Here is a 24,905-nt window from a genome sequence, read left to right as displayed (position 1 = left end):
CTGGAGGAGCAGAGGGTGTTTAAAAGCCCCCAGCAACCTGCCAAGAGCTCAGATCGGGGCCAGGGAGCAGCTCTTGTACAGTGAATGCATCTGTTCACCGGCAGCCCAACGCAGAGGAGCCTTTCTGCACCCCCAGACTGAGCCCCGTGCTGCCTGCTCCCCCACAGCTCCTGGTACCGGGGCAGTGCCTCCATGCCGGAGGCAGGCAGGCTTGCCAGCTCCCTCCAGCGCCAGCAGCAGGACATCAAAGCGCCGAGGGAACAGGGATTACACATCCCTGCGGGTGTGCTCCTGCTGCGCTGGGAAACCCCAGCCGGGAGTCCTGGGGAGCTCCATTCTGGAGAGCCCCAGCGCGGCTCTCTCTGCAGAGCAGAGTGGAACTGCTGCTGGGGAGAGCAGCACACACACAGCCCCTCCGGGCAGCAGCCCCTCTGATCTAATTATGGGTGGGGATGCCCACAGTCCTGGGCCCCACCAGCAAGAGCTGCCCGGGCAGGCTGTGCGCCCTGACCCCTCCCACGGGGGCACCAACCCCCTCCTCTGGCTGGGGCTTGGCAAAAACAGGGGCTGGGGGATGCCAGCTCTGGAAAGCTCCCCACAGTGTCCTCAGGCACAGACTGGTCTCAGGGTCCCAGGCTTTTCCAGCCTGGCTGTGGGGCACCCCACAGCACTGTGCTGCTGTGTGAGCCCCTGACAGGTACCCCGCAGCGTGGTGGTGGTGGTGGTCCTCCAGCACTGACCCTTGGTGGGGAGTGATGGGCTTCATCTGGAGAGGAGACCCTGTCCCCCCAGAGGAAATCCTTCCCAAGGATGAGTCAGCAGGCAGGTTTTGGTAAAGGAGACTTTAATCTGCTCAGTAACTAGTCCATAGTGCAAAGAGTTAAGGCAAAGCTTTCTCTTTTCTTATGAACAGGCAGCAAACAAACAAACAGACCCTAAAAAAACCAGTTAAGCGTGACAGCTGTAACAGAAACAGGGGCTGAGGGGAGGAACTGCAATCCTGGGAGGTGTCCTTCACCCTGTGGAATTCCTGGGGGGAAACTGCACCCCAGATCCACGTGCTGGGCCGGAGCAAACGCTCCTGCCTGGAGCCACGTCCATGCTGCCACTCCTGGGTGTCTCCAGAGGTGCTCCCAGGGAGGGGAGCAGCTCCCAGAGAGGGGAGCAGCTCCCAGAGAGGGGTGCAGCTCTGTCTCCTCTTGCAGAGACCTCTGTGAGAGCTTGGGACAAGCTGGACCCTGGGGGACACGGTCTGTGGGGACACACTCGCTGCTCTGGCAAGGGCCGGGCTCTCAGCTGCAGGAGAGGTGGCTGGGGAGGGCAAGCATTAGCGTGGGTGCCCTGTGTCTGGGGAGGCACAGGGACAAGAGGCTGAGCACAGGGCTTGGGCAGGGAGTGCTGCATCCCTGCAAAGTGAGGTGGAAGCAGCTGTCGGGCCCTTCTGAGCCCCATGAGTGCTCCAGAGCCCAGGATGTCCCTCCAGCCCCCAGTAAATACAGGGGTGACCCGGCCCTGTGGTGCCTCCCAGGGCAAAGCCACTCTCCAGCTCAACAGTATCTTGCCACAGCTGGGGTTTGCAGCACAGGGGTGTCTGCTGGCATGGCCTGGCCTTTCTGCTGCTTCTGTTTTGGCTTAAATCACAAATTAAGGAGGAGAACAGAGAAGGAAGACCATGCCAGCCACCATCTTGGCTTGCAGTTCAGGAGTCAAGGCTCTTTCCAGTCTGGCTCCAGCCAAAACTGGCTGTGGTGTGTGGCTGACCTCAGGCAAGCTGCTGGAAAAGGCAAAGCTCCTGCAGCCCAGCAACAGCAGACCGAGCTGAGCCATCTCAGGCCTCCCCAGCCAGGATGGGATGCCCTTGGCAGGCTTCAGGGGACACTCAGAACTAGCTAGGTTTCTGACAGACAGTAAAACAGAACAGCAAGGTAACCCTGCCCTAACCAAAGATGCTGTGGTCCTGGTACTGCTCCACACACAGAGCTGCAGCTCTGCAGCACGGGTATGTGTCTGGAGCTGGAATGTCTCAGTGGGCTCTCAGAAGCTTTGGGGTGTCCCCTCTCCTCCCAAAAAGTTACTCCCTCTAGCCAGCCCAGCCCAGGAAGCAGCAAGCAAGCACTGGTATGAACCCCTCAGCCCCACGGTGCTCTGAGCCTGGAGAAAATGTGTGTTATTATCTCAAGAGGACCCTCCAGCACCAGCTCAGATGTGTGCTGCTGCTCCCAGGCTGTGAGTGCTGGCCAGCCCCCCCCCCCTTCCCCTGTGAGTAACCCCTTGCTAGCCTTGCATAGGTGATGCGTGGAAGCCGTGCTGAGCTCTGCAGTCAGCTGGCCTGCTGGGAGCCCCTGCTCATCACAGCCTTGACCTGGCAAGGGGAATAGGAAGCTCCAAAGCCATGGTGGCTGGGACACTGGTGTACCTCAAAAAGCCTGCCCTTCTCCAGCTGAGAGCCAGGCTCACTCCTAGGGCCTCGCAGAAGGGGCATGCTTCCCCTCCCCAGTGAGCCACCCCACTTAGATGATGGGAAGAGGAAATCAGGCCAGGTAGTTTCCTGGTCACACCTTGGGAAAAACCCTCCCTTGCCTTGCCCCAGCCCCTGTGATGCCCAGGAGGGCACAGCCTATAACCCCTCCACCCACTTTGGCTAGGAGGGAGCGGAACAACTTTCCCTGCTCTGCTTTCGATCTCACGCTGCTTCAGGCTTGATGCAGCTGGCCCTGAAACAGCAAAAGTTGTCAACACCACCACCAAAAAAAAAGTAACTCTCTTTCAGCCCCCTGCAGAGCCCAGTTACTGTGTTTGCCAGCGAGAGCTACAATCTATAGGGTAGCAAAGGTGGCTAGCGGAACCCACCCCCCAAACAGCACTGTGCCCTTTCAGCAGCATCCTCAGTTCTTCCGAGGCTGCTCAGGGCAGCCCTGGGAAGTTCTTCCTGGCAAGAGGCAGGCAGGGGTGCCCTTGACCTCAGGGACAACGAGCCAAGCCACCCGCCCCCTGTGCTCACAAGTAGACGTTGAGTGTCTGGAGGATCACCTGGCGGCACAGGGGGCAGTTGCGCTGGTAGATGGACTGCTGCAGGAGCACTTCTGTGCACTCCTGGCACAGGCACAGGTGCCTGCAGGGCAGCAGCAGCACCGTCTTGGTTTGGTCCTGGCAGATGACACACTTCTTGCGTTCCTCTTGTTCTTTCAGGAGCATCCAGGGGTCGTTGTCCGAAGCGTCCTGCCCACCTCCGGCTGCTGCGTTCAGCTGCTGCCTCCTGGGCGCTCGGGAGGTGCCGGGTTCCTCCCTGGGGGGCTGGGCGCGCTGTCCCGCGCCCCGGCTGTGCGAGGGCTGCGCTGGCGGCTCCGGCGGCGCATCGGGGTGGTGCTGGTGCTCAGCCTGCAGCGGCGGGAACCCTGCCAGCGCCAGCCTGCCGGGGCTCACGGGTCTGAAGCGGGGCGCGGCCGCCCCTCGCTGGTTGCTGCCCCGGTTCAGCGTTCTGCCGCCCCGGCTCCAGTTGGTCACCTGCAGGCTCCAGTCCACCAGCCTGCGCCAGGCCTGGGAGGTCATGGCCATGCCCAGCGTCAGGACGGCCACCTGATAGAGCCGCCAGCCGTCCCGCTGCAGGCGGTGGTAGGAGGGCAGCGTGTTGAAGCAGCCCAGCACGTAGCCCGTCAGCGTCCACAGCAGCCCGGGGTTGAGGAGGAAGGCGCCGACCACGACGATGAGGACGAGCAAGGCCAGGCCGTAGACGTTGACGAAGACGATGTTGATGAAGAGCTCGGTGAGGGAGACCAGCAGCTCGAAGGCCAGCTGGCAGGGCGACCACAGCAGGATGGAGACGGCGATGGCGCCGCTGGAGACGTGGGCGAGGAAGGCGGCCAGCAGGTCCGTGACTCTGAGGAGAGGGCTGGCGACCGAGTCCCACAGGGCCACGAGCAGGGTGAAGAGGTTCTGCGTGCCGATGAGGCACACGTTGACCAGGCTGTTCACCAGGTAGGCCAGCAGGCTGGTGCCGATGGCCAGGCCCTCGCAGAGCTGCCTGGCCAGGGCCTGGCCGCAGCCCAGCAGCCCGCAGAGCCCTCGGTGCAGCAGCTCCCTGCCCCGCAGCGCCAGGTGCGAGAGGAGGTGCCCGGCTACCTTCAGCCCCTCCAGGCCGCAGCAGCAGCTCCGCAGCAGCCCGGCCAGGCCTTGCAGGGCCCCCAGCGCCAGGCAGCCGGCCGCCCGCGCCAGGGAGGCGAGCGAGAGGAGCAGCCCGTCCCAGCAGGCCAGCGCCCCGGCGGCCGCGGCGGCGGGAAGGCTGCAGGCCGCGGTCAGCAGCCAGAGCAGCGCCGACACCAGCGAGGACACCAGGAAGAAGTTCAGGTCCAGCACCAGCACCAGCAGGTCCAGCGCCAGCCGCAGGCCGCGCAGCACCACGAACAGCAGGTCCATGGCGGCCGGGCGGGCCCGGAGCGGGGCTGCGGGCGGCAGAGAGCCCCGCCGGGGCCCCTACGGCGCCATCAGCCCCGAGCCGCTCGGGACCGTTCGCCGCTGGGCGCCGCCATCTTCGCTCGGGCTGCCGCGCGGCGCCGGGCCAATCAGCGGCGAGGGACGGGGCTCCCGCAGGCGGCCATTGGGCGGTTCGGAAGACGCGGCGGGGGCGTGGCCAATCCGGGGGGACGGGGATTTAAAGGGCCGGCGGGGGTTTAAAGGGCCCCAGCGCGGCTCGGCCCCGGCCCCGCGGGGGGGGGGATGTGTCGGCATCCGCCTCGCCCCCCTTCCCACCGCCCCGGGGGCTCTCGCCGCGGGGTCCCGGGGGCCGGGAGCGCTGGGGACGGGGTCAGCCCGGCGCCGTGCTGGCTCTGGCCACGCAGGTGGCGGCAGGATGTCCCAGAATAACCCTGTGGCCACGGCCCGGCTCAAGGTCCCGGCCGCAGCGCTGCCTCTGCCCTCCCGGGGCTGCCGGTGTCTGGGGCCGCCCCCGCGCCGCCAGGCCCGGGGGAGGGGATGGGGTGGGGTGGGGTGGGGTGGGATGCGGTGGGGTGGGGTGGGATGGGATGGGATGGGATGGGATGGGATGGGATGGGATGGGATGGGATGGGATGGGGTGGGATGCGATGGGGTGGGATGGGCCAGCCCCGCCGTGCTGACTCCTGAGGGTGATGACAAGCGCAGGAAAATCCAGCCCAGGAGCCCAAGGCTTTTTAAGGAAGGGGAGAGCGAGCGGAGCGGATGACCCATGGGAAAGACATCTGCAGCCCAGGAGGCACTGGCCAGCTTGGGGCCAAGGAGGGAGGTGCTGCACCCCTGGGTAGCACGGGAGGAGCTTTAAGGGAGCGGGATGCTGGGGTCCCCTCTCCACGCCCACCTGCTCCTGTTCCCCCGTGACAGCCCGAGCCAGGGCAGGAGCTGGGGGCACGTCTTGGCACGCTCCGTGTGGGCTGATGCTGCTTGGTGCCGTCCAGCTCTTCTCGAGCTGTGGCACAGGCTGGGCTGCTGGGACCGCGGAGCACACTGCGTCAGCGTGTCAGCCTGCCTGAGCCCGATGCTGGCTGGCGGGCGGGCTCCCGGCCAGCCCCAGCCCCTCCCTGCCCGGCCCGGTTGGCTCCTTTGCAGCGGGTGCCGGGATCCCCCTCAGCGGTGTGCCTGTGCCCACGTGACGGGAGTCGGGATGCTTTCAGCATTTATGGTAATGTTTGGATTTCTCATTGCTTTCCCAAACAGGAGAAGGAAGAAAAAGCGCCGAGCCAAGGGCCGGGCGTGTTCCTCTCACTCCTGCCTCCGGCCCTGCACCTGCCTCCCCGTCCCAGCTTCCCCTGCCTGCCCAGACCCCTGCCCTGCCGGGGGGCTGTGCCCTGGCCGGCTCCCCACTGCGGGGCTGCAGAGGGGCAGGGGCTGCGGGGTTTAGAGGTTGCGGCTCCGTAGCAGGGCTTCTCCGTGCTCAGGGGGCAGGCAGAGTGGAGCCTGCACCTGCTCTCCCCTGCTGTAGTGTCTGGCTCCCCAGCATCTGCCCCTGCTGCAGAGACACGCAGGGCTCAGGCAGCGTGGGGCAAAGAGGGGTGCCAGGGGTGTGACCACCGAGGGGATCAGTTCAGGCTGGAGCAGGACTCTGAGTGGGGCAGCTGGGAAGCTGGGGTGCAGGGAAGGAAAGTGGTTTCCTGGGGCCCTCCCTGGAGGGACAAAGGTCCCTGCTAGGGTGTCCAGCTGCTGGTCCCTGGTTGGGACCCCTCCTTGCAAAGAGGGTCCCCCCAGCTGTCCCTACACTTGCTGGAGGTCTGGGCATGATGCCACTGCGCTCCCAGCTGTGCCCGTGGCAGCTGCAGGTGGCAGAACAGGATGGGCCCTGCTTGTGAGCCCCCCCCCCCATCTCGTCAGCCTCTTGTTTGGCACAGAGTAGATGGGATTCTGTTGTAAACCAGGATGCAGTGGTGCTAACCAGGGCTACCACAGCCCAGGAGCACCCCTGCCTGCCTGGCCTGCAGGCAGCCCTGCCTGGAGACCTGCTGCAGTGCCCGGGCTGTGCTGGCACCGAGCCTGGCCACAGGGCCACTGCTGCATCATGCTGTGAGCTGCCTGCCCGGCCCTGAGCTCACTGCAGCCGGGCAGCCACCCCTCATTTCAGGGAACTGGAGCAGCCAGAGGAAGCCAGCTATGGGGCTGCCCCAGCCAGGCAGCTGCTGCATCCTTGCAGCTTTTAGCTGGAAAGGAGGGAGCAATCCCCAGGCCAGGCTTCAGGAACTCTGTGGAGCCCAACAGGCTGGGGGGCCGGGGATCAGGATCCTGCGCTCTGGGGTCCAGGCTGTGCAGAGTGGCAGTGGGGCTGCCATGCATCACACCATGAGCAGGTCCCAGCAACCTGGCTGGGAACAGGCTGCAGGTGGCAGATAAAGGGCTGGCAGCACAGCTTGCAGCTGCAGAGTGGGGAGATGGTTCTGGGACTGCCATGGCTCTGGCCAGGCCTGCCTTTGCAGGGGAAATGCAGCTTCCCCAGTGCCACCATCTTCCCTTGCTGCCCCAGGTCCTTGCTGGCACATCCTGCCCTGCTGCTGCCCTGAGGCAGGAAGGGTGTTGCTGGGATGTAGGTTCTGCTGGCATTGCACCAGCACTCCCACATGCTTGCAGCTGGCCAGGCAGATAAGAGTGTCCCCAGGGTGTCCTTGTCAGTGAGCCCCCAGCTGTGCAGCAGCTCAGGTGCCTGGGAGAAGCCAGCCAGCACGGTCCTCCTGGGTGCTGCCAGCGGCCTTATCTGAAGTCCCTTCAAGATGCCCTCACCCAAGGGCTGGGCAGATGCCTCAGAGCGGTGGCAGGCGCCTGCAGCCCTGTGCTCACAGGCCAGGCTGGAACAATAGCTCGTTCTGGTGCATCCGCTCCAGGAAAGTTCCCCCATCCCAGCTTGGGCTCAGCTCCAGGATGCCGTGGCTCGCTCTTCCGCTGGCCTTCGCCTCGCCTCGCAGGCACAGGTGATGGTATCCCCCACCTCACGCATCCTTGCTGGCAGGGAAGGGCAGTCGGCATCCGCCCGGTGTGCTGCACAGCTGGGGCTGCTGGGGAGAGCCGCTGGGAAGGCTCAGGAGCTGGAGGGAGTCCGTCTCCCCACAAGTCCCCAGCACCATCTTTGGATGCCCAGCAGACTGGTGGAAGAGTGGGAGCACAGGGGCTGGCTGCAGGGTTTCTGGAGAGCTGCGTGTCTCCCCACAAAGGGAGCTGGGATGTCTGTCTCCTCCTGGAGCCTGGCCAGACGGCCCTGGGAAAAGCAAGTCCTCTTCCATGGGAAAGTCCTGCAAGGAGAAGTCGCTGCTTGGCCTGGCCAGCCCCACGGTTCCCCTGGGTCCTCGCGCTCCGGCTTGTCCCCGATGCTGTGGAATTGAGTAGGGTGCAGGGCCAGCGCTGCGGGGAGGTGACACGGGGACTGCACGCTGCTTGCTGCCTTCTCCCAGGCTTCCCTCGCCTGCCCTCTCCCCTACTCCATGTGGGCAGCAGGGACCCTTCCCAAAACCCCTCCAAAGGGATCTTCCACACCCATGGGTGTCAGAGGGGGCTCCCCCTAAGCTGGGGCTGGCCTTGCCACCTGCCTGGGGCTAATCTCTCATTACCCTTTCTTGCAGCCACTCCTAATGAGCTGTTCTCCGGCAGCCCCACACCCTGCAGACAGACAAAGCCAGGATGAAGACTTCACAGCCTGGGGCCACAGGCAGCAGGTGAGCACAGGGGGTGATGTCGGACCCCCACACCGGCTTCTCCTCCCTTCCTTGGAAGCAGGAAGCATGCAGCTCAGTGACACGGGGGCGAGCTGGGTGACACAGAGCGCAGGGCAGGCTGCTCCTCCTCCTCATTCCTCCGGGGAGACGTAGCACAAGAGCTGTGGCATTAGCAGGGGTGACAGATGAGTGTGGCCGGGACCCCTCATATGCCATGGTGTGGCCGCGCAGGCGCTGGCAGCAGCTGCTGCCCCAGCGCACCCGCAGCCGGACCCCCGCCGGCCAGGCCCATAATCTGCCCCATTGTGCGGGCGAGTGCCTGGCCCCGGCCCATCTGGCACCGAGACAATGGAGCCTTTTTCCTGCCAGGGTTTGGGGGGAGATGAACTTCGGAAGTCTTACGAAGGAAAAGGCTGGTTTATAAATAGCTGCGTCCTGGCCCCCAGCTTCTCCCTGCTGTCCCATCAGCCCCCATCCCACCGCTCTCACCCCCCCCCCCCACCCCAGGCTGCCCCTCGCAGCGTGCCGGCAGCGCCCCGGGACAGGGAGCGGAGCTGGGGGCACCAGCCCGGGCTGTACGTGGCTGTTCGCATGCTGTCCCAGGGCTGCACCTGCTCCGGGTCGCGGGGAGCCTGTACCCCTGGGGTGCCAAGTGACCAGCCAGCCGTAGGCGAGGGCTCCTTCCCCCTGCGCCTTGGCGGTGGCTGTGGGCTGGGTAAGGTTTCCCCCCCAGCTGTCCTTGTCCGTCCGCCCCGCCACGCAGCGAGGGTCAGGGCCCCGGGGCAGGGCAGGGGGGGAAGGCAGCACAGCTCCACAGCCTCCTCACCACCCTTACGCTGCTCCCTGAGGAGCACGGCCGAGCCCGTGCCCCTTGCACGCCACAAACCAACCGTTTCAGGGGAGCTGGAGCCCTTGGGGCTCTCAGGTCTGACCTCTGGCAGCAGCACCGTCACCGGGGTGGGTGCTGGGGGCTGCGCTTTGGGTGGTGTGGGGCTGGGTGGCCCTCACCAGCTGGGTCCTCTGTGGGGCTCTGGCACTGCTTTGCATCTGCAGAGCCCCCCAGCCATCTCCTCACAGCTGCCCTGGGAGATTGCACTCCTCCAGCACAGAAACCCAGATGTCATCTTCCTTCCCCGCTGCCTCTGATGTCCTTCCTTCCTCTTGCCTGCTCAGCCCCTCTTCTGGCTCCTGCTCCCGGCCCCTGCTAAACAAAGGCCCCGTAGCCATGGTTAATAATCCCCACATAAAGGCCCTGCAGAAGGGGAAAGGAAGGAGAGGGGAGACACAAAGGAGCCGCTCTGGGAGCCCAGCCAAGAAAGGTGGGGTGGAAGAAGGCGTTTTGGTGAGCTGCAGGGCAGGGGCGTCATGGAAGGCTCCCAGAGGTGGACAGAGATGGGGTAGAGGTACCCCAAAGTAGCTTTGTGCTCATGCCTCATCGGATACCCCCATCTCTTGTGGTCTTCTACCCAGGGAATGCGGGGTCAGGCAGCCCAGGCAGGTCCCTGTACTCACCCCAGACCACAGTGCATTGCCTGAGTCCTGAAGAACCCAAAAATATGGCCCCAGGGGCTGTCAGGAAGGTGCCCCAGGGGTTTCTGCCTGGAGGTAGCGAGCCTCAGCGCTGCTGGGTGGGGAAGCAGTGGGCCATTCCCCAGTGGTGTGGGAAAGCACGGCACTGGCCCACATCCCGTCCCTTCCCAGGGGAGCGGGGCCCCTCTCGGCCCTGCCGGTGCTGTGTGAGGAGGTGCAGGCCTGGACAGGCACGGCAGTGGCTTCCGCCCCGCGCGCCTGCCTTTCATCCACCCTGGAGCTGTGCAGGAGGCCAGCGCCAGCCCGCAGCTCATCGCTCGCTCGGCCTGGCAGGGGACTTGCTGGGAGGCAGCTGGCACCCCGGGGCACCCCGCAGAGCCCTCCTGAGCCACCCTGGGCTGCCTGGGGCCCCATTGGCATGGTCAGGGGCTGGGGAAAGCATGTGGCCCCCCATCCCCAGCTGGGGCACTGCCTGCTGGCACAGCCTGCATGGGGCCAGCTCCCTCTGGCAGCATCGGCAGGATGCAGCCGAACCCCAAGGATCTCAGTGGGGGGGCAGGGAAGGGTGGAAGGGGCTGGGTGGGATGCAGCCTGTGCTCAGCCTTCTGCCTGGCTCTGCACGCTGGGCATCGGGTCCCCTCCGGCTGCAGAGAGCCAGGCTCAGCGGGAGCCAAAGGAGAAAGACAAATGCAATTACACTCTTCCAGATAGTGCCTGCAACCTGTAATGCTCCACTAACGCCAGGGTAATAGCCCTGCCCTGGGCGGGCTGTGCCTGAGAGCTGGCCTGTGGTTCCCAGGTTTCCGGCAGAGGAGCAGCTGTCTGGCAGCTCTGCCAGGGCCCCGTTGCTCCCGGGGCAGAGCCCCCTTCCCTGGGTGCAGCCTCTCACCCAAAAGGTGACAGGAGGCTTGGAGAAGGAGGGCGCAGGGAGCTGTGGGGGTCCAGACACCCTTAGTCCCACGGCTGCCAGAGGTGGAGAGCGGCTCTGAGCCTCAGCTGGGGCCGGCCCCGTGTGCCCCAACCTTCCCACCCAGCCTGCGTGCGTGGGACTGCGAGGCGGCAGCCTGACCCACACTGTTTGTTTGCACAGCAGCGGAGCGAAACCCCTGGAGTGAGCGGAGACACAAGCTGGGGGTGAGAGGAGGCGGCAGAGGGACGATGCAGGTGGCCAGCCCGCTGTGCTCCCGGGTGCCACACACAGCGTGGCGGGGTGATTTCATGCCGCTGTGAGGGCAGTGGGGGCCTTGCTTTCAAATCCTGCCCATCTTCCCCGGCACCCTGTGTTTGGGAGGGGAAAAAAGACAGTTTCCTTCAAAGTGAAACGGTCCCAACAGCAGAAGCCCAACCAACTGGAGGCACAACGGTTGTGCTAAGCTGCCTGGGGGTGGCACGCACCCCGCTGCAGCACTTGGGCCAGCCTGTTGTCCCCAGGGAGCGGCACTGCCCTTTCCAACTGATGGGAATTTTCTGCAGAGGTTTTATTAAGCAACGTTTTGCCTTATTTTTAACACAGCGTAGAAGTTACAGCACCGGGACCAGAATTCACCAGCGTGTCATCTGGGTTCTCCGGCTTGTTTGTTTGACTCGGTGGATGCTTTCCCGCGGGAAAGTGGGGTCCCTGGGGCCCTCTTCCACTGCAGGGTGGCATTTGTGGGGCTTAAATAGTGGTATCCTGTGCAAAATGAAACATCCCTTTCCTTCCTTCAAGAGGAGCACAACCCAAGGCTCCTCTGCTGCTGCATCCTGCCCTTTGGAGGGACAGCAGCAGGTTGTCAGGGGGTCCCGAATCCTGGGCGCCCACTTTGGGGGATGGATGTTCCATCCCCCAAACAGACAGGGAGCTGCTGCAGCCGTGGGGCTGGAGAGCGTCTCGTGAGCAGGCTGTGGCCATGGCTCCCTTGCACTTGTTCCTCCCAGGGAACACTCTGCCTGGGAGAAAGCACCCCCTCCGCACTGCAACGTGAGCCCTGGGAGCCTTATCACTGCCCAGTGTTGCCATTTTAAGCAACTAATCTCGTGGGGGAAAAATATTTAATCATTTCCGATGAATCATCCAGCCTGTTTGGCTGGGAAAGTGTTGTGGGGGGCCTGGCTGGAGGCAGGAGGAGGGCATGGGAAGGGCTGCTGCATGGCACCGGCAGGGCGTGGGGCTGGGGACCGGCCTGGGATGGAGCTGCTGGTGGGATGGGAAGTGCCAGGGGATGCCCAGGAGGGATGCTGTGGTCCAGGAGAACCTGCATCCTGGCTCCAGCGTGGCCCAAGGTGGGCAGAGAGGTGTGGCCCGTGCTGCCTGGGACCCTGAGCACAGCTCATGCTGCAAGGAAAACAGGCAGAGAGGATGTGCAGAGAGTCAGAGCCCCTGCGCTGAGGACTGGAGAGAGAGCGCTCTTGCTGCTCTGGGAAGGGGCTGAGGCAGCCCTGGGCCTGTCCTCAGGTGGGGTGAACACGGGTCAGCGAGTTTTGGGAATCCTGTGTGAATGAGGAGCGAGGCTGTGGGAGGCAGAAGAAGGGCTTTAGTGGAGAAGAAAACCCCAGTGCTTCGACCTCTAACCCCGGCCCTCTGGCTCTGGCTGACCCCAGGGGAAACTGAGGCACGGAGCCCAGCTGCGACAGGGCAGGGGTGCTGGACCTGGGTGCCCTGCGTGGTTGGCTGTGGGAAACCCTCAGCACCCGGGGAGGTTTGTTGTGCTCCCCCAGTGCTGGGGGGGGTGTCATCTTGGGGCTGCAGGAGGGGACGGGCAGTGCTTGGTCTGGGCTATTGCCCCTGGATCATGGCAGCCTTGTGCACAGCCCCGAGAGCCCCTCTGCCCCCCAGCCAGCCCTGGGCCTATCGGGCTGCCCCGGCCACCACAACTAACACAGCTGCCCCAGTGGGCAGCAGCGGGGGGCTCGGGACACGACTCACTGTGCACCCCAGAGCGGGACCGTGCCTTGGGGACAGGGACGGGGCCTTGCAGAGAGCAGGGACAGCGTGCAGGGAAACTGAGGCAGCGCAGGCTTCGGGGTGCAAGCCCTGCAGACCTCGGGGTCCTGCTAGGGATAGCTATAGCACCCGCTTCGTGTTTGGCCCCTCCAGCGCCTGCAGCCTGCTCCCATCCGCCTGAGCAAGCCTGGGCCGGACAGGCAGGACCTGAAACGAAGCGGGAACCGCCCCCTCCAGCAGAGCCAGAAATACCTGAGAGCGGCCGCGGCCGGGGCGGGGCGGGGGGCTCTGAGCTGGGGAGGGGGGGGGCCGGCTGGGGGAGCGACTCCAGGCGCGGATGCCGAGGGGGCCGGGGGGGCCGCACCTCTGCCGGGCTGGGCTGGGCTGGGCGCTGCGGGGCTCGGCACGGCGGCGCCCGGCCGGCTGCCGCTGGGGGGTGATAAGGGGCCGCGGGCGGTGGGCAGGCACCGCGCCTTCCTCCTGCTCCTCCTCCTCCTCCTCCGCCGCCTGACGTCAGCCGCGGCCCCGCTCACAGTCGCGGGCGGCCGGCGGCGAAGGCGGGCATGGCTCGGGGGCGTCGTGCGGCCGGGCTGGCCCTGGGCTGGGGCTGCTGCCTCCTGCTCTGCTGCGGTGAGTGGCTGCCGGGACGGGCCTGACCCTGCCGGTGCGGTGCGGTCCGTGCCGGTCCGTACCGAGGGAGCGGGTGCACCTGAGCCCGGGGCGCTGCGGGACGGCGGTGGCCCCGCCGTCCCCGGGAAGGGGATGCTGCCTCTTGGCCCCCGGGGAGCCGGGGCGGCAGCGGGGGCATTGCGGGGCTGGGGTCTGCCGGCCCCTGCCCTGACCCGTCCCAGCGCCGGGCTGCGCGGTCCGAGGCGGGCGGGGGGCTGCGGTTTGCGGGGGTCTTTCCCGCAGAGCCGCTCCGGGACCAGCCCGGGCAGCCCGCAGAGCTGCCGTCCTCGGGGCGCTGCCTGGCTTGGGGCCAGGAATGCCAAAATTGTGGTGCTGGGAGAGTCGGGGTGGGAGCAGCCCTGCCGGGTGTACATCCCCGCCTGCACCTCCCCGGGCTCCGCGGCGGCGGTAGGGCTGGGCGTGGGGAGCCCGGAGCGCTGCATTCCGCTCTCGGGGCCGCTTTCCAGCCTCCCCAGACCAAGGCAGGGTGAGGGGGTGCCCTCTGCGGCCCCCGGGGGCGCTGGCCCGTGGCCAGGGAAGGTGGCAGGCGCAAGGCAGCTCCGTGGGGCTGCGCTGCGGGGTCCGTGAGGGGCAGGGAGCTGGGGTGCTCCCCACGTGTGTTCAGTGTGCAAGCAGGGTGAATCGGTCGAGTTATTGGGAAGCATCCACCCCTTGCCTTCTAAGGAGGCTTATTTTTTCCCCCGAGCACTTTGTTTCTCTTGGCTTTTTTCACGCTTGGTTTTTTTATCCTCTTTCTAGTCCGTTTGCACCCTCGGGGGGGGGGGTGGGGGGCGTGGTGGGGTGTGAATGCGTTTCCTGCCCTGCCCTGCTCCTTGCCGCACGTTCATCCCCTCCCGCGGGGCTCAGGGGTGCGGTCCCGGTGCGCTCGCTGCTCCCTGCCGCCTTCTCTCCTTGTCCCCTGCCCCGCCGAGGTGGCCCCAGGACCTCTGGCCGGGGCGCTGGCACAGAGCTGAGCACCCGAGCCAGAGGCAGCCAGGTTCCACCCCCGGCCCGTGCTGGGATCCCCTTCCTCACAGCACATGTGCCGAGGGGGGACTTCATTGGTTGGCGGCATCCGTGTGTTTGCAAGCCCAGCCACGACGGAAGGCTTGATGCTTCCCAGAAGCGCGATGGGCCACGGCCAAGCCGTTCCCAGGCTGGCTGGGGCACTCACCGCGCTCCCCGGGCAGGGGCTGAGCCCCTACTGGGGCTGCCCACAGCACCCTGGCCCCTTCTGCGCCCCAGCCTCCAGCCGTCACCTGGCTGCGGGTCTGGCGTTGGGAGCCTTTCTTTCCTCTTCTGGTGCTCCAGCCTCTCCCGGCTGGGTCCTGATGGGGGGGACACAGGTGTTTCGAGGTGCAAGGTACTGCCCCTCCTGCAGCAGAGCCTTGGCTCCCTCCCCATCCGCAGCGCAGCGAGGGCTCTGCTGGGGTGGGTGCTGGTGGGTGCTGGTGCTGCTCGCTGCGGGGCTGGGGCTCTGCGTCCCGTGTCTCCTCTCTGAGGAAGAAGGGGTGCAGATGATCCCTCTCCGTGGGAACTGGGGCCCCCCAGCCCGGCAGTCCGTGCAGCAAAGGCAGCGCCGCCAAGGCAGAGGAAGGTAGCGTGTGTTGGGAGCAGGAGGGATCTCTCCACGGCTGGTTTTCCCTAAGGGGGTGGGGGGGGAAAGCAAGCCAGGGAAACCTCAGGCATCCCACGTGTGACTCCAGACTCCTGCGTGCCCCTCCTCTCGCTGCTCCGTGCCAGGGGCTCCGCGCGGGGGGCTCTGCGCCGCCAGCACAGCCGTGTGCCTGGCGGGCTCCCCGCGCACCTCGGTTGGGCAGGAGGCTGGCGGAGGGGCTGTGCTGCTCCCCGCCCCCTTCCCCCGGCTCTCAAAGCAGATCTTTGTTCTTGTGGAGCTCTGGCTGCGGGCCGGGCTGTCCGCCAGCCAGATGGAAAGGCACGGGGGGCTCTCCTCCCTCCCCTGCCTGCTTGCTGCGGGCGGCTTCTCCACATCTCCAGGTCTGCTGCTGGAGCAGAGCCAGGAGCTGGGGGTGCACGGTCTGGGCTGGAGCTCCATCTCCTGCCCTGCTCAGGTTCCCTCACCAAACTGGTGTCTGTGGCCGCACTGGGCACAAGGGGAGGATCAGTGTGTCCCTAGAGCCAGTGCCACCAGCCTGCCCACACACCCGGCAGGCTGTGGGTCTTGGAGCCTCAGGAGGAAGCCTTGTGTCCCCAGGGTTGTGGGGAGCTTTATGCCCCCCCAGCTAGCTGTGCTTGCGATGGTGCTGAGCACTCCAGCCAGACTGGTATCCTGAGGAGGTGGGGAGCAGTGAGCCCTCGTCCCAGGCACGGTGGGAGCTGCAGCATCCGTGTCCTCCTCCTCAAGGGCAGTGGATGGATGGGTGGGAGGGATATGTGCCTCATGCCAGCCCCAGATGCCAGCCATTCTCCAGCTCTGAGCTCATGGTTTCTGTTGCCTCGCTGCCTGGGTGAGGGCTCTCATGCCGAGTGGGTCAGCGGGGCGGGCCAGCAGCTCTCCCTCCTCTCCCAGGGGCTGGCTCTGCCCCGGGGGCACAAACTGAAGGGCTCAAAAGTGATGGAGCTGGGAGGGCAAAGCCTGGCCCGGCTGCCTGCAGCCCAGGAGCATCAGGGCTGCGGGGAGGGTGCAGGGGGCAGCTGGGGTGTGCCCAAACCCCGGTCTGCTGGTGTCCAGCTGCGTGGGGCTGCCAAGTCGTGGCCGTACAGGTGTCTGTGGTGTGGAGCTGTGTCTTCCTGTGTGTGCTCAGCCCGGTTTCCTGACCCTACCAGCCCGTGCTTATCTCCAGGGCTCTCACCTGTTTTTCTAGCACCTCCTTTCCTGTGCTGTGCTTTGCTCGTCCCTCTCTGCTCCGCGACAGCTGCGCTGAGCCGATGGGATGGAGGCCAAAAGGCGCCTGGAGCCTGGTGAGCTGGGGCCTTCCCTGTGGCAGAGGGGCTCCTGGCTGCCCTTTTGGGGCTGTGCCCCCCCCATGCACTCCAAAGAGCATTTGTGGGTGTGGTGCTGCCCTTTGAAGTCTCCGGAGGCACCGTGGCTGTTACAGAGCGGCGCTATCAAGGGAACTGTGTTGACACAGCTGCCTTCCTCCAGCCTCTCCTCCCCAGCTCCTGTACCTGGGCTGAGCTGGGGGTGCCCAGCGGGCTGGCGCTGTTGCAGGGGGACAGGCTGCTGTCCCCTCCCCCAGGGCTGCGTGCCAGCTCAGGGGCTGCAGCCCCCCTTTGCTTTAGCATCCATGGGGCAGTGCCACACCCAGCCTTGCTGTGACGCAGCCCCTTGTCTCTGCTCACCCCCCAGCCCCTTGGGAAGCTGCTCTGTTCCCTGTCCTGGATCAATAACCATTACCTTCCCCTCCGGCTCTGGAGCCTGGCCAGGAGCTCCATTACTGCTGCGGGCAAGCGGGTGGCTGGGCTGGGAGGGAAGGTGGGGTGCTGGGGTGGGCAGGATCACTGGGGGTGCAGGTCCCTGGAGCCAGCTCTGCTGTGGGCAGGCAGCACTGCAGTCACTTTTTGGGTGGGGAGCAGTGAGGGGCTCATCTGGCGGGTGCTGTAGGGAGGATGCTCTGGGATCTGGCTGCCTCCCTGGGCAGCAGGGTCAGAGCTTGGGCAGGGACCCTGGAGTCCTGGCTGCACCTAGACCTGTCTGGTCATAGGCATGCTGCCTCCCTGAAGGGCCCTTCTGCCTTGGATGAGGGGAAAGGGAGCAGCAGGCAGCTGCTGCCCTGTGTGCCCCATCCCGCTGCGGGGGAGCACAGCCCCTCATTCATGCCCCAGCTCCCACGGGGGCTGACGACAGGGCTCTGATCCCATGGGAAGGTGTGGTCCTTGGGGCCAGCCATGTCCAGTGGGTGCTGGTCTGGTGCTGGGAGCATGGTGTGCCTCGTCCCCTCGCTGGGAACAGGGCTGGTGGTCTGAGCCCACAGGCTCTCTGTGGGTGCAGGAGGCAGCCTGGCAGCAGGAGCGGGACTGTGCTCCTGGCTGGCACCCTCACCAGGCTGGGGTGCGGGCTGGGGGATTGCCGGCACAGGGGACAGCTCTGCCCTACGTCCTTTGGGGGATGGGGATGGAGTTCCACTTCCTTGCTGACTCACAGGCTTCTCTCCCTGGGGCTCTGTCCCGCAGCTGCAGCCAGCAAGCTGGAGGTCTTCATGCCAGCAGTGGTGGAAGTGGAGAGCGAGGGCACGGCCAGGATCGAGTGCAACTTCTACATCCCTGGAAATGGTTCCTACACCTACATCAACTGGTTCTACGTGAGTGCTGGCCTGGGAGAGGAGGGGTGGGTGGTAGGCTGGGGCCAGGGGCAGCCAGCCCAGGGCTTTCTCCTCAGCCCCCAGCCAGCCTGACCCGGGCACCTTTTGCCTTGCAGATCGACCGCAGCAACAGGGTGAAGCTGTGCCGCATCACGGGCAGCGAGGTCTCCGAGGAGCACACGGACTACAAGGGGCGGCTGGCGCTGGGGGAGGACAAAGCCCTCTCCATCAGCAAGGTGACAGTGCAGGATGCCAGGACCTTCGTGTGCCAGGTCGGGGCAGGTACCCACGGCGTGGCCGAGAACCGCACCGAGCTGCGCGTCTACAGTGAGTGAGGGGGTCGGGTGCCCGGGCTGGCAGGGGAGCTTGTCCCATCCCCACTAACACATCCTGGGTGGCTTCTCTTTCCAGAAGTCCCTGAGGCTCCTGAGATCATCCCCAGCCCGGGAGGCATCTCGGTGCAGAGCACTGACATCCCACAGGTGAGGAGAGGCCCCGTGGGGAGGGGGAGGCTCCCGTGGGGACACGCTGTGCTCAAGGCTGGCTTTGCCGCTGCAGATTGCCCACTGTGTGAGCAGGAACAGCTTCCCACCCCCCAACATCACCTGGCACAAGAATGGGGAGCAGCTGCATCCGGAGGAAAAGAGTGAGTCCGGCGGGGATGGGGAGCTTGGGGATGGGGAGCTCGGGGATGGGGAGCTCAGGGATGGGGATGGGGAGCCCAGGGATGGGGAGCTCGGGGATGGGGAGCTCAGGGATGGGGATGGGGAGCCCAGGGATGAGGAGCCCAGGGATGGGGATGGGGAGCCCAGGGATGAGGAGCCCAGGGATGGGGATGAGGAGCTCAGGGATGGGGAGCTCAGGGATGGGGATGAGGAGCCCAGGGATGGGGAGCTCAGGGATGGGGAGCTCAGGGATGGGGAGCCCAGGGATGGGGATGGGGAGCCTAGGGATGGGGAGCCCAGGGACGGGGACGGGGAGCCCAGGGACGGGGAGCTCAGGGATGGGGATGAGGAGCTCAGGGATGGGGAGCTCAGGGATGGGGAGCTCAGGGATGGGGAGCTCCTGCCTGCTCAGGAATGGGGCTGGGGCTCTTGTGCTACCCAGGGTCTCCTCGGCTGGGGCCTGTCACCCTGTGGCCACCAACCCAGGGAGCCCTGGGCTGCCCCCGGGCTGGAAACACTGTCTGTACTCCCCGCAGAGGTGAAGATCCCGTACACGCTGACGCGCGAGTCGAACGGGCTGTACACGGTGAGCAGCAGCCTCTTCACCCACGTCACGCGGGAGGACCGCGCCTCCCGCTACCACTGCACCGTGCACTACTGGCTGCGGGGACAGCGGCACGACCTGGAGTCACAGAGGGTCAACGTCACCGTGTTCTGTGAGTCGGGGGCTGGGGGCTGTGCCCGCTGCCCCGTGCTGCTGCAGGGCAGAGCCCCGAGCCCACCCCCCTGCTTGCCCCCCAGACCCCGCGCAGCACGTGAAGCTGGAGGTCGTGCCGTCCTCGGCGCCGGTGAAGGAAGGGGACAACGTGCAGCTGGTCTGTGAGGCTGATGGGAACCCAGCGCCTGTCTTCAGCTTCTACAAGAGAGAGGTGAGGCTGGAGGGGCCTGGGAACCTCTCCCTTGATAGGTGTCTCGTGTCATAGAATCACAGAATCCCAGACTGGTCTGGGTGGGAAGGGACCCCAAGGGTCACAGAGCTCCAACCCCCTGCCACAGGCAGGGACACCAACCTCCAGGCCTGGAGCTACACAAGGTTGCCCAGGGCCCATCCAACCTGGCCTTGAACACCCCCAGGGACGGGGCACCCACCCCCTCTCTGGGCAGCCCCTTCCAGCCCCTCACCACTCTCTCTGCAAAGAACTTCACCCCAATCTCTCCTCTCCCCCTTCCCTCCTCCAGCTTCACTCCAGCCCCCTTGTCCTGCCAGTCTCTGCCCTTTAACAAGCCCATTCCCCTCCTGTTCCTGGGGTCCCTTCAGGGACGGGGAGGCTGCAGTGAGGTCCCCCCACAGCCTTCTCTTCTCCAGGCTGACCCAGCCCAGCTCCCTCAGCCTCTCTCCATAGGGGAGCTGCTCCAGCCCTCTGAGCATCTCTGTGGCTCGTCTGACCCCTCTTCTACAGTTCCACATATTTCTTGTACTGGGGGCCCAGCTCTGGACACAGGACTCCAGCTGGGGCCTCCTGAGGGCAGAGTACAGAGGGACAATCCCCTCCCTGTCCCTGCTGCCACCCCAGGATACCATTGGCCCAGGATACCATTGACCTTGCGAGCTGCAAGAGCCACTGCTGGCTCATGTTGACTTTCTCATCTACCAGAATCCCCCAGGTCCTTCTCAGCAGGGCTGCTCTCCAGGAGCTCTTCTCCCAGTCTCTGTCTGTGTCTGGGATTCTTCCGGACCTCCTTGTCCCCGGCCTGGAGGACCCTGTGGAGTGGGATTGAGTGGCTGGGATGGAGGGTGCTTGTGTGGGACTCAGGGCTCTGCTTTCTCCTCTCCCCCTGCTGCCTGCAGCTGGAGGACAACTGGCAGGACCTGACATCGCTGGCAGACACCAACAGCGGGGTGCTGAACCTGCACGATGTGAACAAGAGCAGCAGCGGCTTGTACAGATGCCAGACCCTGGACTTGGATGATATGAGACAGATGGAGAAGGATGTGGAGCTCTTTGTGAACTGTAAGGCAGGGAGGGGATGAGACCCTGCATGCATCCTGGTGGGTGCCTGGTTCCCCCTGCTCACCCTGCCCTGGTCTCCATCTCTCCCCCCAGACATCGAAGGGGTCCAGGTGAAGATGGAACCATCCTCACCCCTTCGGGAAGGGGACAGTGTGAAGCTGAGCTGTGATGCCCACAGCCCCGTGGCCCTGGACTACCAGTGGAGGGACGAGAAGGTGAGCAGGCAGTCGGGTGCTGCCCCGCTCGGGGTCAGCGAGCCGGGGCTTTGCTGCAAACCAGGCAGGACCAGGAGCTTGCTCCCTCTCCTGAGAGAGGCCAGGGGGAGGGTTCCCCCCTGCATGGACCTGTGTTGTCCATCCCTACCTCTTCCCTTTCTGGCCAGTGCTTGGAGGCCCCCTCCCTGTGTAGGAGGGAGGGCTGAACCCCTTTGGGACAACGCCTGGGGAGCTGAAGGGCCTGGCGCTTGGGACTCATTTCTGGGGGGCCCATCCCTTCCCAACAGGGCAGGAAGGTTGCTGAGGGGAACCAGCTCTTTCTGAGCAACCTCACCTTCGAGACCTCCAGCAACTTCAGCTGCAAGGTGATGGCACCGAGCGTGCCGGGGCTGGAGCAGAGCAAGCAGGTGGCTGTGGCGGTTCAGGGTAAGAGCTAGGGCTGTCTGTGTGTGGGGGGCACGTCACCCTGCCAGAACGACCGCTGTGTGCCCTGTGCTCCCCCCCTGAGAGCAGCCAGGGCTGCTCCATGTGCCCTCCCCACAGGGAAGCCGCGGATCGTGGCCATCAGCTCCCCGCTGTACGTGCGGCAGGACGAGATGGTGACCCTGACCTGCAAGGCCATCGCCTTCCCCCGCCCCTCCGTCCACTGGAGCATCAACGGGACGGTGAGACCTGGGGAGGCTGCTGGGGCCGGCTTTGGGCTCAGAGGGGCTGCACCCTGCCTCGGGCTCTGACTCCTCCTCTGCTCCCCCCCCTCTCCCCGTCGCAGGCTCACGAGTACGTGGAGAACCAGCATGTCGCCAGCAACCTGACGGTGCGTGTGAGCCACGACCTGCTGCGGGCAGGAGCCATGTGCAGGGTCTCCAACGCGCTGGGTGTCAGTGAGAAGCACATCCAGCTCCTGGGTGAGTGTCTGGCGCTGCCCCGGGGAGCCCAGCGAGGTCTCAGCCCCCGGCTCAGCTCTGTCTCTTTCCTTCCCTTCCCGCTCTGCCAGTGGAGTCCATCAGGAAAGGTCAGTTGGCACCGCGCTGGGTGCACGCCAGCCTGGGGAGAGGAGGTGGGGTGGGGGTGTCATGCTCAGCTCTGGCCCCGGGGATGGAGCTTGGAAGCAGAGGGGTGGCCTGATGGCTCGCAGGAAGCCGTGAGCTGGCTTCTTATAGCACAGCAGAGCATGAAGCATCTCCATACAGAAGCTGTCCCAATTGAGGGGGTTTGTACTGATGCCTGCATCCTGCCAGGAGCTGGAGGAGCTCAGGGAGCCGGGGTCCCCATGGCGCTTTCTTGGGGGAAGGGCCCCCTCTTTGTCCCCAGCGGGGTGCGGTGAAGCAGGAGCTGAGAGAGCTTCAGGGTGGGACAGGCATTAACTCCTTCCTCTCCCTTTTGCCTTCAGATCAAAAGACCTCGGAGAGCAAAGGGGTGATCATCGTGGCCATCATCGTCTGCATCCTGGTGCTGGCGGTGCTGGGCTCGGTCATCTACTTCCTGCACAAGAAAGGCAAGATCCCCTGCGGCCGCGCTGGGAAGCAGGACATGTAAGCACTGCTCCCGGGGAGCCCGCGGGCCGCCTGCCGTCACCCATGCTTCCCATCTCATTGCACCAGCTGCTCCCTGCCCACTCTGGAGGCAGTGCAGCTTTCGGGGAGGGGGGCACCGTGCTGGGGTCTCCGCAGCGCTTCCCGCTTCCCACGGCCTGGACTCCCCACTGCTCGCCCTGTCGGTGCAGGGAGGCCACGAGGAGGATTAGCAGAGTGGTAGAGCAGCCGAGGGACTCTCGCCCAGGGAGGGGCTGGGCCGGGCAAAGCTGCCTCTGAGCCGGAGTCTCTCTCAGCCCTGGGCTGCGCCCCAGCCCCGCTCCGGAGCATCCCCTGAGACGGAGCCTCAGGGCTCAGCCAGCCACGTGCCCTCTTTCGGTGTCTCAAAATTGTCACCTCCCTCCCCTAGCACAAAGCCAGAGGCACGTAAAGACAAGATTGTAGTTGAAGTTAAGTCAGATAAAGTTTCCGAAGAGGCGGGGCTGCTGCGGGGCGCCGACGGCGAGAAGAGACCCGCTGCTGACCAGGTAGGACACGACCCGCGCCGGGCGCTGCCGGGGCTGGAGCCCAGCTGAGGAGGGGCTGCGCTGAGGTAACGCTTTCCCTCCTCTCCCAGCACTTCCCACCCCGCACGGGCATCCATCATCCATCAGCAGCGCTCCAGGGGGGCGGCGGGAGGGAGGGGAGGTGGCAAAGCCGCGGCTCTTCATTCCCAAGGGTGTAGGAGCTGCCTGGGGCACCTCCTGGGAGCTGCTCCTGCGCCCCTCGGAGCGGGAGCCGGGCTCCCCAGGCGGTTTGGGAGCAGGAATTCCATGGACAGGTGTGGATGGCAGGAGGCTGCAGGAGCAGGCCCTGCTCAGGCATCTCTGAGCCGGAGCTCTCAGTGCAGGACAAGACGAGTCTCTGGGGCCGTGCGCTTGCCTGGCCCCTGCGCTCAAGAGCCACCGGGCCCTGAGTGGCTGTCACAGTGCTGGTGGCAGCTGCCACTCCCCGTGCTGAGGCAGGGCTCCCGTGCTGAGGCAGGGCTCCCGTGCTGAGGCAGGGCTTGGCACGCTTGCGGTGAGCCACAGGAGCAGAGAGCCTGTTTATTTTCCTTAAGCCGAGAGAGAGCTCTGTGCTCAGCTCAGCTCTGTGCTCAGCTCGTGCCCTGGGGCGGGTGCTCCAGTCACCCTGGGTGGCCCGAGCTGGCAGCTGTGCCTGTGCTTTGCCATCTGTCCTGCCCATGCCTGCGTGGGGCACCTGGGTTTATGTTCCCCCCTGAAGCTTGTTGTTTTTCTCCCCCTTTCTTTCCTTTTCTTTTGGCCGACTGAAGAGCGAGAAATACATCGATGTGAGGAACTAGAGGGAATCTCCTAAGTGCTTTCTTCCCTTCCACCCTTCCCTGCTCTTGGATCGCCTCGTTCCAGCCCTGCCCCAGTGCCTGGGGCGCACGGCCAGAGACAGTCCCAGCGCCGCGACCCCTCACCGTGTCTCACCTCAGCCAGGGCCTTGCAGGTTGTCGGCTCCGCAGCAGCAAAGGCTCCTCCAGAGACCCACTAAGCAATAGCAGAGAGAAGCACCCCAGGGAAGACTTCGGGCTCTTTCAGAGGTCTCTCCTCTACCTGTGTGCAAAGCCTTTGCTGTGTTTTCTCCCAGTCTGGCTCAGAAAAGCTGATGGAGTGATGAGACTTTGACTTTCGGGGTGTCCCAGGCGCCTGTAGCTCTAGTGGGGTGCAGGTCCGACGATGGAAGAAGGGAAGGGGGAGGGGTGTTGGGCAGCTGCTGGGGAGGTTTGTGCTTTGCTTTTCCTTTTGAACTCTTCGTGTCTCGTCCATGTAGCTCAGCGTGGCCCCGGTGCAGCCTGGGGACAGGGGGCTGTGACCCTATGGGGGGTGAGCAAGGAGCCCATCACTTGGGCACGTCCCAAACCCAGGGCTGTGGTGCTCTGGGTTGCAGCATTGCCTTGCTGAGAGGAGGGGAGGGCTTCCCCCTCCCCAGGGAGTCAGATTTCAGGGGGGCTGCCCAGCAGGTCCCGGAGTGCCCCCCAGAGCCAAGGGGGCTGCAGCCAGTGCCAGCCGGCACCGTCTCAGGGTGTGGGGGGCTGTGTGGGGGTTGTGCTGAGCGTTCCACACCCCAGGGACAACGGCTTCATCTCGGTGCTGCGGTGGCACCTCTGGCCCCTGCAGCAGCTGAGGGGGGTGGGCAAGCCCCCCGCCTTTATCCTCCGCCACTGTGGCCTGGCCCAGCCCCCCCTAGGCCTCTCCTTGCTCCCGGAGAGAGACCACCCCCCCCCGCCCCAGCAGCCCCTCCCTCCTCTGTGTCGCACAGGCTCACGCTGCCCCCCCGCTGCCTCCTCCCCCTGCAGCCCTGGGGCAAGGGGCTGCGGCCCAGGGCAGGGGGGCTGTCCCCACACAGGGCTGAGGTCCCCGCGCATCCCCCAGCCCCCTCAGCGCCCCGTGAGGGGGGAGCTGCCCCCCGGGCTGGGGGTGCTGGGGCAGCAGCAGCTTTGGTTTCTGTCTGTCTCTTGTGGGGTCGTGGGGATGTCGCTGGGTTTTTTTATATCTGTGGAAATAAACGCCGCCGGTCGCAGCGGAGTCGGGTGTCTGTTCCTGCCCCAGCCCCCCTCCCCCTGCCAGGCTCCCTGCCCGGGGCAGCTTGTTCTGGGGGGGCTGCTGGCTGCAGCCCCGGGGTGCCCCCAGCACCTCAGCGCCCTGCGCTGCAGGACTAAGGCAGCAGGATGGGGCCCGGCACCTGCGCCGGGCGGGAGGGGGACCCTGTGCCACCACCCAGCAGTAACCCCAGCGCCTCAGGGGGGCCCAGGGAGCTGGTTTGGGGGCTCAATTGACCTCTAGTAACCCCTGTGACCTCAAATGACCCCAGGAGGCCAGTTTTCTGGGTCCAGTTGACCTCTAGTAACCCCTGTGACCTCAAATGACCCCTGAGCCCAGTTTTCTGGGTC

At 65.4% G+C, this 24,905-nt stretch overlaps 2 protein-coding genes across 6 annotated transcripts; one reads left to right on the top strand and one right to left on the bottom strand.

The window, feature by feature from the left end:
• Positions 1-2,924: 2,924 nt before the first annotated feature.
• On the bottom strand, positions 2,925-4,475 carry RNF26 (ring finger protein 26). Its single transcript, XM_084275049.1, has one exon. The coding sequence runs from the start codon at positions 4,411-4,413 to the stop codon at positions 2,998-3,000; it is 1,416 nt and encodes a 471-aa protein (XP_084131175.1). The 5' UTR covers positions 4,414-4,475; the 3' UTR covers positions 2,925-2,997.
• An 8,675-nt stretch (positions 4,476-13,150) lies between these two features.
• Positions 13,151-24,535, top strand: MCAM (melanoma cell adhesion molecule). Of its 5 annotated transcripts, none has more exons than XM_084275013.1 (16): positions 13,151-13,242; positions 17,416-17,543; positions 17,660-17,870; positions 17,955-18,025; positions 18,102-18,189; positions 18,745-18,924; positions 19,010-19,137; positions 20,058-20,220; positions 20,314-20,435; positions 20,723-20,861; positions 20,979-21,100; positions 21,205-21,340; positions 21,430-21,447; positions 21,826-21,967; positions 22,377-22,494; positions 23,280-24,535. In XM_084275013.1, exons 1-16 carry the CDS (start codon positions 13,176-13,178, stop codon positions 23,307-23,309), a joined length of 1,863 nt encoding a protein of 620 aa, XP_084131139.1. In that variant the 5' UTR covers positions 13,151-13,175; the 3' UTR covers positions 23,310-24,535. The 5 variants fall into 5 exon arrangements, with proteins under 5 accessions (XP_084131139.1, XP_084131138.1, XP_084131141.1 ...); XM_084275012.1 differs by having other exon boundaries at positions 22,377-22,559; XM_084275015.1 differs by lacking the exon at positions 21,430-21,447.
• Positions 24,536-24,905: the final 370 nt, after the last annotated feature.

The sequence above is a fragment of the Gallinula chloropus genome (genome assembly GCF_964237585.1).
Source record: "Gallinula chloropus genome assembly, chromosome: 24".
In the NCBI taxonomy this organism is placed as follows: domain Eukaryota; kingdom Metazoa; phylum Chordata; class Aves; order Gruiformes; family Rallidae; genus Gallinula; species Gallinula chloropus.
This window is presented reverse-complemented; position numbering and strand designations above follow the sequence as displayed.